A 13,692-nucleotide genomic window follows, 5' to 3' on the forward strand; every position below is an offset into this window, starting at 1 on the left:
ACCAAGTAGTGATGCACAGTAAGGGAAGAACAAGCTGACCTGTAGGCTACCCTCTCTCTCACTGTGGTAACACACAAACCACCCGCAGGTAATGTGACATGAGCATGGAACCAAAATGACCCGGAAGAAGGCAATTTCGCCAAAACCGTTAGCTAAATGCAGCAATATGGGACATATCTCCTTAAAGGTCTTACCTTCTTTTTAGATTTGAAGACGTTGCAGCGGAACACATTGCTCTGGCCATCTCTGGCAATATAACTGAAGATCTTCAGGTCTTGGGAGTCGTGGGAAACGTAGAATATCCTGAAAATAACAAAAAGTTGCTGAAAGTTTATGACAAATTGGAATTGTTTAAGACACAGGAGGAAGCCAGTGTTCTAGTAGAGAACTGTTAATACAGTCATTAACCCCAAGATACACTCTCATGGAGTGAGAGAACTTGAGGTTACAAATAGTTTCATTTAGTTTCTAAAAGATTTCTTTGTATCTATGAGGTCTAAATTTGACAGCTCCTGACCTGAGCTGTCACTCAGCCTCCTTTTCAGTAATTTTCAGATTGGCTTGTGCTGTGTTAAGTTTCCAATTTCCACTACTCCCTGTTTGTTACTTTCGTTGGTTATAATCTCAGTAATCATAACCCCTGTTCGGAAATGATCTCCACTTGTTTGATGAGTGAGAATTCATTTATACTGCTCTGTTTTTTGCATTAAAGGCTGAATTAATATATAAACATTGAGTGTCATAAGCATGTATCGTTTGTGAGCATTTGTAAAATGTACAGTATGTAACGGCTACGAACAACAAAATTCTGTAAGGAAGCTGAATAAATTGAAGCAAGATACATATGGCATGCCTTTGAAAAGCACCCACCGGAGCTAAATAAATGAATATACAATGTTGTTTCAATGAGTTACTACATCATAACTGTAAATTAATAACTGCTTTCAGGTAAAGTCTACTTAAAGAAAGCATCTGTGATTCTGAAAGTGCCCCACATTTTTTCAGTTTAATAAATTTCCACCTCAAGCCTGAAAAACATGCATTTTAATGTTGCTACGGTAATGTGTTTTGCTGACAAGCTCACTTCCCATTTTTAGGAATGAAAAAACACAGGGTTGCCAATAAAAAGGCAAATCATAATGCTGGAAATTGCAGTTCATTCATATTGCCAGGCAATTTAACTCTGGTATCAACAGTGCGGGTCATGAAAACCTCTGTACCTACTGTGTCCCACACTTATGTATGCATGTCACACTGAGGGTAAAAATTAAACCAAGCTTTGGCCGAGAGGTTATTGGACCCAGTTCCCAGAGCAGCTCTGCTGTTACACCATTCAAGGTGCTAATATTGCTATGGTGCTTATGTGGAGGGGGGGGGAAAAAAAAAAAAATCTAATAATTAAAAACTGCTGTCATTTTCTACACATTTTAATTGACTTTTGCAGGACAAAACCCAGAGAATCTCATTCACTTTTAAAATTGCTGCTGATGTTCTCTCTAGCTGTTACCACACCTTGCGTGAAAAAACGCGGGTCTGAAAATGCCAACCCCTCAGCAAATTCCCTTCCCACTGATACACCACAATCTCAATTAAGCCACCCATCTTCAAACGACTTTTGTAAAAAAAATTAAATAAATTGAAAATTGTGGACATTTCAAAATGCTTTTTATGCAAGTTGCAGCAATTAATCAAACATGCTGTCAAAGTGGCTGTTATGGAATTTCCAGAAGGGTGACAAGTATGTGGAGGGTAAACGCATGTGTGTTAGCACATTCCTGACCAACACGCAGGCCCAGCCCACCAGTAGGATGCCAGCACAGAATCAAAACAAGAGGTGGCGACTGAAACTGCTTTCCCTTTAAAGCATGAGTGTATTTACAGTGTGAGAAAGGATGGAGAGACCAAATTTCACAATACTGACACTAGCTACCTTTCTGTCCAGCATAGTTGCCATGGCACTCAGCAGGGTACTTTTATCCTTTTTATGGGGCTTTGGGTATGTCTCCCAACTTCCCTCTACTTTTACTCATTTAGCAGATGCATTCTCCAAAGTGACTTACAACTCAGATTAAACAGAAGTACACCACAGGCTAAGAGTCTATAGATGCAGACAAGTGATAGCCATGTACAGTCAGCTTGTCTGATGCCACCATTTAACCTGCATACTTTATATGAGTAACTGCTTATAGAATTACATAATAGGAAACACAAAAGGGGTCCTGACATATATTTATGTAGCTACTAGAAGATCACCAGAGAAGAGGCTTCTAAGATGTATATTGAAACCATTCATCAAAAGGATTCAGCAGTTCTGAGGGACACAGAGAAATCGTTATACCAAATCAGAACCAACCTTACAGGCTTTCATATGTGGATGAATAGTGAGTGAAACCACGAAGCAGAAGGAAATGGAAGACCATAACGCTTTTGCTGGGGTGTAAGGAAATGATCAGGTCCTGGAGGTATTAAGCTGCGAACCTTTGACCACCTTGTAGGAAGTTATGGAAATGCTTCTCTATCACTGTACAATGAGGTAGAAAATAGCTGACCAACAGCTGCAGTATTACTCATTCCATTAATAACGCAACAAAAAGCTCCACGTACGTATGTAAAAAGGTGCGTCGCACAGCCCCAAGCAGGCACAAACTTAACACTATGTGCACTAATATATACAAATCTCTTTACTGCTGCCCATTTCAAAATTTGAAAATTTAATTCTCCAATCATAAATATATTAATGATGGAAGGATGGAAAGAGCGGCATAATGATATGAAACCGACTTTAAATTTTGAGGGCATTTCCAAAATAGTGCAGAAACATATAAAATCCAAACACGGTATAATTGACTGAGTACGAGTAACAGTTTCTCTGGTGTTGTGTTGGAAAACATGCCGCATTTTAGCAATATGCTGTAAACAACGCTGTTTATGTACTGTCAGACTTGGCCTGCAGTCATGTCAGCCTGACCCAGAACCAGAGTGTGACACCTCAGATCTACTTGCTGAGTGACATGGTCTTCTGGTCTTCCCTATTAGCAACAACGACAAAAAAAAAAAAGGGGGGGTGGGGGAATAAAAATTAACGCCAATGTCAGCTTTCATAGCCTATCAAGTAAGCGCTAAGAGACATGTCTGTGTGGTAATGTCCTTGTTTTTCTTTCGTTAATAAGGAACGGTCACAGTGTGTGGATATGGGCCGATGAGACTGACAAGACTAATCAATCCTTTTCCAACACGGTTCCAAGTGGCAGACAGAAGCCTCTAATTAATCTCCACTCCTTGTGTTTGCTGACAGCAAAAATGGCCTAATTTCACCCTCTCTGTTGTCTCTTATACCAAACTTCCATCTCCTGTTTGCCTTCCCTTCCTGTTTTCAGAGATACGTCTTGAGGGCTACAATGGATAATGGCACCATTTCACATTCTGGTCCAGAAACACGAGAGGAACAAGAGATTTGGGTTTGAGGTGTCTTAGCATTCTTTTCTGGGGGAAGATATGGCTAGCCAGCCATGAATGTTTTTGCAGATGGCACCCTTTGACAACAACCACTTATGAGGGAGGATCGCAGGATACCTGAAGTCCATTGAGCGTTGCAGAGAGAAAGATTATTTCCTGACTATATTTTTGCTGAATAACCCATGTAAAATGTTTTTAACACAAGAGCAGTATAAATGTGCCATTTCTCCCACAAAACGATCTGTGTTTCCTCTACAGATCCTCCCATGAATAATACATTACTTGTATTGCTGAACATGGTGAATGGTGATTGCAAATCATTACAAGGCAGCACTTGTAATTCTGTTAAAAACATCCTTTAAAAGCTGCTTTTATGAGGACAGTATGGACACTTTTGGGTCCTGCCAAGAAAAAAACTCATCAACTCAGATTCATGGAAAGCGGGCACAGGCCAAACCCCCCTGCACTACCGCGCACCCTTTTTCTGAGAAAAACATCTGCTAAATAAAGTTGCAGAAGTACTAGCAGTACTAATAATGATAGTAATACAATAATGATGAAATAGTAGACTTGAAGTGTTTAGTTCTACATTTACATTTATTCATTTAGCAGACGCTTTTGTCCAAAGCGACATACATCTCAGCAAAAGCACAATTTATGCATTACATTAAGAGTGAGCACAAAGTTCTCTAATTGGCGAGGCTTCTCATGGCCCCTATGGATTCACCAAAAACACACCACAGATCACACACGTAGTGCCAAGTCCTTCTCGGACCTTATCTTGCTTGTTCACCGGCTGTATCATGTTGTTCCTGACCTCTGAGCTATGGGTAATTAAAATACAACAATTCTCTATTTACACTGTTGAACTAAGTCACTGCTGGGCTGCTAAACTGGTGTGCAACACAGGCAAATGTGGCAATTTGGCAACTCTCACATGCAGTGTAGACAGCGTCATCTCTAAGCACAAAACGACAATGAAACCCCAAACCTGATTAGAGAGGAGATGCGGGCACGTCTCTCCTCTGAGCAAAGCTGTACAATCCATTGGCCTTGATGAATGCCACATGCTTTTTAGAGCTGGTTACTCGATTTAAATGTGACCAGTGGGACATAATCCCCTTAGACCAAAACCACTTAAATGTCCCTTTAATTACACCGATTTGGCACAGATAAATGCGTATGACTTCCAAGTATGCTATTTGCACACATAAAATTTGCCTGTTCAAATTCATCACATCTCCAGAAAGTGCTGCCCATTAAAGTTTTTGCATTTTGTAACAGCAGACTCAGTAAAATCACTGCACCACCATGTCCTGGACAAAACAGTTACTCCTCAAAATGACTGCACTTGGTTGAGAGATCCTCTTGCTGGTAACCATGGTGAAATGAGCAAAAGAAAATTTGATTTACTGGGACATAAGGATGATTTCAAATTCTGAGGACAAAAAGAACAGACCCAAACAAACATGCAAAATCTGGAGAGAACAACATGGAACAGATGTATCTAGAATACAGAATTAGTACCGTTCTCTAACATCAGGCTGTTATAATAATATGATCAAATCACAACTTAAACACCTTCAAGTCTTTTCTAATGCTGAGCTTAGACCCACAGAGAAAAGTGTTATGATCTGTCAGTAAAACACTAAGTGTATCACAGGTGCTCAATGGTCCGTTTCTAACCCCGCTGAACTGGCCTGATTCTGTGACAGAATTGACAAAATAGTTTTCTACTGTTTCAATTCCACTGTCTCAACCAATAGCACTGCATTTTTACCATATTTTTTATTTGCTTAATAACCAAGCATAACTGGATCATAATAGAGACAGAAGCAATATACTAAGAAAATACAAATGAATACAGGCACATAACACAAATAAAAGAAAGATTACAATATTTATCAGGGGTAGTCATACAATACTGTGTTTTTTTGGACAGTTTTTAAATGAATATTCTACTTAAATTTTTACCATTGCGGTATTTTGTCTCGGCACATATTTCTCAGGCACCTAACTGTTGCTTGTGAAAGGAGCTAAATAAAAAGAGCATTATACAGCCAAGGAATATTAGAAGCAGAAAGGCAGCACCCTGATATTGTTGTGTAGATTCATGTAAACACAGCAGAGCTGAAAAGGGATTAGAGACTGCTTCGATGCTCTGGATTTAGCAAGAAGATGAGTCACAATTCAAACAGACCACTGAGCATCATCGCGTGGGGGGTCAACACACGTGACAAGTTCTGACATTTCAAGATTTTCAGCACAAAAACATAGAAATTCTGCTTTAATAACAGGTTTGCAAAAGCACAGACAGTCCTACAGCAATGTTTTTTTGAGAGCAGAGTATTAAACATGTACGAGCTGTATGTGTCAATTCTAGACCAGCTCTAATTTTTCACTGCCATACTGGTTTATTCATATGGTCCTCAAAAAGGCACAAAGGCAGAATATATTTAACCACTTTGAAGGGGGTACTTCCAGTGCACTGCTGTAATATTGAAACACTAAAGCATGTGACTTTCCACCTGCCAAGTTATGGGCCTTAATGTGCCATGAGGAAACTTCAATTAAACCTCTGCAATTGCAGCCTGCTGACTGTTTAAGACCAGTGTGGCTTATGGGAATACCAATGAGATGTGAAATTCACAAAGAAGGATTTAAATATGCAAAAAAGTCTGAGCATCCAAACAGCATCTCTTACCGATTCCAGTAATAACTTCAGGATATATAAGCACTGAATACATGTGATGCATTGCTTGGGGATTTAATCTACATAACATACCCTACTGCAACACCCCCACCCCTTTTCTCATCCAAAAATCAGAGGTTTACCCAATACTTTCAATAACAAAAAAGCAGCCAGAATCAACTCTGAGATTAAAAATTTCACTTACTGATGGAGCTCATATAGTTGATGGAGCTCATATAGTTATTGGCAGGCCATTGTGGACTGAAAGCAGCTGAGCAGTTTACAGAAAAATCACAATGCAGCTGGAATAAGATGGACTGTCACAAGTTACATCAAACTATCAGACATTTTTAAAAGAGTTAGAATCAACTGTGTACATGGAAAACAGGAAAAATGTCATGTATAAAACCTTTTAGCTGAATAGATTTACATTTAAATTTCATTTACCTGATGCTTTTCCCGAAAGCGCTTACAATATTAAGCTAAAAACTTTTTCCCCTCATTTACACAGCAGTGTATTTTTTTCTGTATCAATTCACAGTAAGTTCCTTGCTTAAGGGTACTACAGCAGGAGGTGGGATTCAATGCTCCATGCTGCCCCTTCTTGACAACACAGCTCCATTATTAACTTTGGTGCCACTTCTAAACAGTGAGTGTTTTCCCCTCAAGAAAAAGTAGATGTACATTTTACACTACCTTAAAGATGGTAAATGTGGCTTCTAGTATGATATCCTTTACTTTCAGTAACACATTTTCCAAACTTTGAATTTACTAAGAATCCCAGGGGGCGGCAGGTGGCGTCATGTTTAGAGCTGCTGCTTTGTACTTGTAGCCTACACAGATTCCAATGCTAACTGCCGGCACAGGTTTGCTTATGATTTGTAAGTATGCTCTTGGAAGCAAAGTATCTTTGGTACTTCTTACAGAATTTGTGATGCCAGGGCCCTTTCAAAAGTCAACCTTTTGGCCTCAAGACACATCCCAGCAAAAAAGAGTCTGTATGTTCTGCCACTGGCATCGTCCTCCCATACTCCCTCCACTGGATGAGCGCAGGCAGACGGCTATACAGTATTAAAGAATAATTAACAAATGGAAACTGTCTTCTTATGCCGTGTTACGATAACTACTGTTAACTACTGAAGTAAGCTCGTCTCTTAATGGGATTTGGTGGTGTTTAAGCACAAATAAGTTTCAATTTGGGGCTTAGGAACACATAAAAATTGTTAGCACTGGAACTAATTGGTTATTATAATTAATTTAATTATTGTAAATTATGTCTGATTCACAAGAATTCACCTTACCAAGGGGTTTTCAGGAACAAATTACCTTCATAAAGCAGGGACTGACTGCGCTGTCTTTACTAACTGTCCCAAGTGCAACCGATAAGCACAGTACAAACTTCAGCTTGAATCAAATAGTTGCTGTCGTCGTATATATGACAATTATTATTATTATTTTTTTTTTAAAAAAAGGTAGTGATGGACCTATACCCTGTGGGATTTAATTTCTTACCTGTAAATGGGGTCTTGCATCACCATCATCTTGCTTTCATCCCAAGTCCATTCTTTCTTCTGCCAAAACAAATTGAACATCAACATTAATCTGTTTGCATAAAAACTAGTTTTTATTAAAAGCACGCATGCACGCGGACACACGGATACACACAGATCTCCCATGTAACAGGCATTTTTTTTTTTTTTTTTAATCAGAAGAGGCTTAGTAAATTTATACCAATAATAAAAAAAGAAACTGGGCTGCAGATACAGCGATTAGAGGTGCCACGATGCAGTTGTATAAATCGTCAAATCATTCTGAGTAGTTTAAGACTAAGTGATTCTGCTCAAAATCACCAACTAAATGAATAAATAAGTTAACAGCACTGCAATGAAACAACACATGTAGTAAAACAAGATTTGGGAACTGGTGTAGAAAGAAAAAAGAAAAAGAATTCAGTTCATTTCAATAAATTTTTTATTTAAAGAATACTCTTCCCAGCAACAGAGAACAAAGAACAAAAGATGAAGACACATAGCAGCACGACAGATAAAAGGCTGGCTATACATTTAATGATGATGCTAAGGACAATGAGAGCTAGTAAAATTTTAAAAGCAAGCTAACATTTGCATACAATACAGAAGTAGCAGCTGTGTAAAGGCTTACTTAGGCATGATCATAAAGTTACGGTGCATGAACATTTACAGCGTACATGAGCTGGAGAGATCATGGGTGAAGTGAGTCTGGAAAAGGTGAGTTATCAGACCCTTCCTGAATGTAGACAAAGTTTCAGCAGTTCTGAGTGAGAGGGGGAGGTCATTCCACCATGGCGGAGCCAGAACCGAGGACCTCCATGCTTTACCTTTCGTGCGTGGGAACACCAAGTGGGCAGAAGTAGATTAGCGAAGCGGTTTGGTTGGGGTGTAGCGGTTGATCAAGTCTTGTAAATAGCTAGGAGCAATTCTATTGATGCATTTGTAGGCAATAACCAGGGTCTTAAATTTGATCCAGGCAGCTATAGGAAGCCAGTGCAGAGAAACGAGTAGAGGAGATACATGGGATCACTTTGGCAAGTTAAACAAAACTTGTGCAGCAGCGTTCTGTATCATCTGTAGAAGTCTGATGGCAGTAGCGGGAAGGCCACACGAGAGAGAGTTGCAGTAGTTCAGAAGACATGTCACCATGGCCTGGACAAGTAGTTGGGCAGAGTCAATTGTGAGGGAGGGAGGGACGGATCCTACGAATATTATGCAGGATGTATCTGCAGGACCGGGTTGTGGCTTCGATGTGCTGAGAGAAAGATAGACTTGAGTCAATCGTCACTCCCAGACTCTTAGGCGAGGAGGTAGGCAAAATGAGTGAGTTGTCCAGTTTGATCGATAGATTGTGACAGGAGGACAGGCCAGCTGGGAGGTGAAGAATCTCTGTTTTGGAGAGGTTGAGTTGTAAGTGGTGCTCAGAGATCCATGCAGAGAAGTCTGACAGGCAGTGATGCGTGCAGAAATGTCTGATGCTCCAGGTGGAACGGAGAGGAAGAGCTGGGTATCATCAGCATAGCAGTGGTATTTGAATCCATGGGAGGCTATGACTGGGCTGAGGGAGAAGGTGTAGATAATAAACCTCTGGGGGTCCAAATACCAGTGGCTGCCCACCCTAGCTATGCATTCTCAATTAAAAAAGAGTGACAGGAGCAACAACTAATAGAAGCAGAACTATAGAGCTGTTTATATTATTTCCAGGTGCAAGAATGCTCATCTTTGCCACCATGGCATGCAATTACCTGTGCTTGTTATACAAAAATGCTGGTGTCACAACCATTAGGCAAAAACGAACACTTTATGCTAGCAGTGGCTGCTGGGTCACCACATGGTACTGAGAACATAAGCAAAACAAAGTAGGAGCTGTGTGTGGTCTTCTGTCATCTCACCACCTTTTTATTTGCCTTCTTCAAACAGTAACACCCTGTTTAACTGTTAGAATTTTTAATATTTTACCATTTTTACTATAATGTCCTTATTTTAATGATGATGATGGAGCTGTAGTTTCTTCATCATTGCAGTCATCTGTGATGTAATGTAATAAACATATCGATTATCACTAGAACAGTCTATTCTGCTATTCAATGTGCTTGGATAGCTAAGATTTTGTTTCAACTGCACTTGTTTACTGTTATAATAGCAATTAGTATAATGACAAATTCTTAGTGCTATAATTATAACTAAATTACCAGAAAACAAAAACGAAACAAAAACATCATCATACAGCAATTCATTACTAAGTATCGAGAGAAATTTAACTGAATTTCCCAACTAAGGCGCTGTAGTAAGCCTTGCAGAACTAATACTCTCGGGAGTCAAGTATCTCTGGTACTTCTGTGTAGATACAGCAGACAAAATAATAGCAACTGGTTACATTAAGCTGAACAAGGATTACTGATGTGTGTCAAGTACAGTTTAAAAAAAAAAAAAAACTGTTGAAAAACAGCTCTTTAACATGCATTCTTAAAGTAATAATAGATCACCTCAAGAAATGCAACTGCATCAGTCAAAAAAAACCTATGATATTTTTAAAAAAATTCATGGTAGCATATGACAAACCGGGAAAATGTGAGCCAGAATAAAAACGTTAAGTAAGTTGAAGCAATCTGACAGTAACAGGTAAAGAGAATAGCTGCTGTAAACCAAAAAAGTCTGAGTAACTAACTTAAAACTGAATCAATAACTTTGTGATACAACTGCCATAAAATGGTGTGTTTTGACCTTCAAACAAATGATATTCACAGTAGACCTACCATACAGAATCCACTTAAGCCCAATGCTAATAAACAAAAATGTAAGTTCTCAGGTGATGAGCACAAAACTTGTACCCTTGAGCGGGAGGATAAAGTTAAATGCTATGGACCATGTATATTTTATATAGATATATACACACAAACGTGAAACAAAAAATTCCATTTTTAATGGCCATGAGAGCACATATACAGCTGTTAACAGTACTGTGTCAGTTTTTATAGATGATCCAGCATATTTCACACCAAATAATGACAAGAAATGTTATGTGTTAAATAAAATGTGTTATTTTCTCAGATCTTTTCTTCCTGGTTTCCAGGAGACTCTGGAACCAAATGGATGTCTCTCTTCGGTGTAGCTTATCTTTGTTTCAATATTAAAGTGCACCCCATTTAATGAGAATCTAGATTTTTATGCAGATATGTTTACAAATATCTCTTCAGCTAGTTTCTTTATAGCCATACTTCACAATAATGAATTAGCTGAAGTGAAAAGTCTCTTCCTCTGTTGATGTAATGCACTCATTGGATTTTTCTCTGATATACGTCGCTTTGGAGAAAAAAAGCATCTGTTAAATCAACACATGTAAATGTAAAATATGAGGCCAGTTGCAGAGCTACCGAAAAATATATGCAATGCACGTAACAAGTGGGTCTGGGGTTCGAGTCCTGTTTGGGATGCCTTGCGACAGACTGGCGTCTCGTCCTGGGTGTCCCCTACCGCTCCAGCCTTGCGCCCTGTGTTGCCGAGTTTGGCTCCGGTTCATCACGACCCCACTTGGGACAAGCGGTTTCAGACAGTGTGTGTGTGTGTATGTGCATTAACAAATGACTAAAAAGAATTTTTTAAAAGTAAATGATTAACTTGCAGCTGGCACAAATAATTCTGTGTAAGTAGCAAAAAAAATCCTGGAAGACAGGAACAGAATTAACTCTAACTCTATTAAGTTGTTCATAACAACAAAGGTATTAAACAGAACCAAATTTACAAAAAAAAAGCTGAGGCATCTGCAATGCTTTACTTTATAATACTCACAGTTATACTGGAAGATAAAAAAACAGAACGTGCCAAGCCCCCCCCAAGTGTTTACCGTGCAGGAAAGATACCAAACTACTAGCACTGGTCAATGTGCAAAACAGCGCAGCTCTTCCCGCTCACAGAGTCATTCTGCAGTCATCACACTCAATGCATCACCATGCACACTTGCAAAAATTTTACCCTGTACCTGAAAGTACCCCAGTTCTGTGGTATCTGACCAGTACTCTCTGGCTTTACTGCTGTGACAGAGCAGTGGGTTTTCATGCACTGCTCTGCATCGCCCAAAGGTTGTCCACAGAGTGCAATGTGACCACAGTACTACATGTGGCGACAATAACTGTCTGGGAAGTGGTACTGACTGGCACCGTTACAAACTGGAAATCTGCCGTTTTCTTTCTATGCTGTTTTAAAGAAATTTTATTACAGTTTAATGCTAAACAGATCAAATCTATTTTAGTTTACTGTTAAGCATGTCATAATGAACATCCCTGGAACCTGACTGAGTACTTTCTCATTTCAAATCTTAATATACCATGATGCTTACAGCAATTCTCTATTTGATCAGATAATGCATTTAGCAGATTAACTAGCCCCACACTAGATAAAGAGGATTATGCAAAAGCCAATCTATAAATTTATTTCCGCAGGGAAGCTATTTTCATGACGCACAAGCCAAAATCAGCATCTGAGGCATCGATCAAGATGCATTTTTCATAACAAAGGGGCTGCAAACATTTTCTAACACTGAAGTCAAATTGATTTCCTAACCAAAAAGAAAGTATGAGACTTTCAGGTTGCTTTGTATTTGTGCTCGGAAGGAAATAAGATGAAATAACAAAGAACTTCAAAGGTATTTTGAGGAAAGACTCTGTGTGTGGGCTTTCGGTTGCGATATGCTCACTGTGGGTCGTCATCACTCATCTGTCTTACGACAACTCTACCAGGGTGGAGGAGTCTGCTGCCACTCCCACAGACACTGGAAGAGGATGAATCAGGACATGGTCATTAGGTGACACATCAGGATCGAGGACTGGAGCACGCCTTCATGCCATGGGGCGAACAGCGCAACCTCAGCTCAGCCAAATGTGAGCCTTCTGCCATACACTCATCTAACTTCACATACATAGCTCCCTTTATCCAACACAGGAGCTGGTGGGATCCAGGAATGCTACAGGATTAGTAACACAGTCACATACATGGTAAGTTCCATGGAGTCCAATCCTATTTTCTTGGTAATGGAGGGCACAGAAGTTGTTTACCATTACCATATTTCCACACGTTACACTGTTTTCCCTGTGTTCGCATCCCAAACTTCACACACTCAGAGAAAGACTGAAACCAACACTTTCACAAAATTCAGCTCACGCACTGTTAGGCACCAGCGTTACCAGCTGTACTGCTGTGCCACTTAAGAAAACCATAACAAAGTAATTTAAAATAATTTTACAAAAAGGCAAGGACCTCAAAGTCACAGACAGCATGGAGTTGTACATAAACAGTTGTGCTCATAAACTTGGGAATGCTTCAGAAAGGGGGCAATTATGCATAAAAGAGTGGGCCAAAATTCCTCCAGAGTGATTTGAAACCCTGGCTTACAGTTCCAGGAAGCATTAGTTGCAGCCACTAAAGGTGGTGCAACCAGTTACTGAGTGTGAAGATGCAATTACTCTTTCCACTAAGACTACACATTTCATTACCTTCCACACCAAAGTAATCACATAAAAATAAAACCGTTGTCACTTTTTCTCTCTCATGCTCTATTCACAAAGTACTAAATGACACAAGAATCTGATCAAAGTTAATGTCAAAAGGCTGCAAAGATAGAGCAAACTGGAAAATTTGCAATAACTTTTCACAGCTCTGTATTTGGAGAACTGGCTGTAGGTTTAATTCTCAGTCTAAGTTTTCTGTTGTGTCTTTGAGCAGAGAACTATTTCAACACCTATTGTATGGAATACTTATTAGTACTAAATGGACAAAACCATGCATAATGCTTGTGATGACTATATTTCAACCCACCTTTTTCTTCTTGCGTAGAACCACCTTGACTCCATCGACTGACACAATCAGGTTGACTTTTTTCTTCTTGATGTTCTTCACTTTAAATTCATACTGCAGGGGGAAAAAAAAAAACATTTCACCACACAGCCATAAATCCGCATCAGTAAGCCTTATAAACAAAAAATATCACCATGTAATCGCATATAAACTTTGAAACAAATA

At 39.3% G+C, this 13,692-nt stretch overlaps 1 protein-coding gene across 3 annotated transcripts in view; it reads right to left on the reverse strand.

The window, feature by feature from the left end:
* The window catches only part of LOC108935049 (carboxyl-terminal PDZ ligand of neuronal nitric oxide synthase protein-like), a 56,106-nt gene that overhangs the window by 26,126 nt on the left and 16,288 nt on the right, over positions 1–13,692 (reverse strand). For all 3 annotated transcript variants that reach the window (XM_029250038.1, XM_029250039.1, XM_029250040.1), the window contains exons 3-5: positions 13,489–13,581; positions 7,661–7,719; positions 195–303 (exon numbers count right to left, since the gene is read on the reverse strand). In XM_029250038.1, coding sequence (XP_029105871.1) covers positions 195–303; positions 7,661–7,719; positions 13,489–13,581 — 261 coding nt within the window. The remainder of the gene's footprint in view (positions 1–194; positions 304–7,660; positions 7,720–13,488; positions 13,582–13,692) is intronic.

This window comes from Scleropages formosus, chromosome 3, assembly GCF_900964775.1.
Source record: "Scleropages formosus chromosome 3, fSclFor1.1, whole genome shotgun sequence".
NCBI classification, from domain to species: domain Eukaryota; kingdom Metazoa; phylum Chordata; class Actinopteri; order Osteoglossiformes; family Osteoglossidae; genus Scleropages; species Scleropages formosus.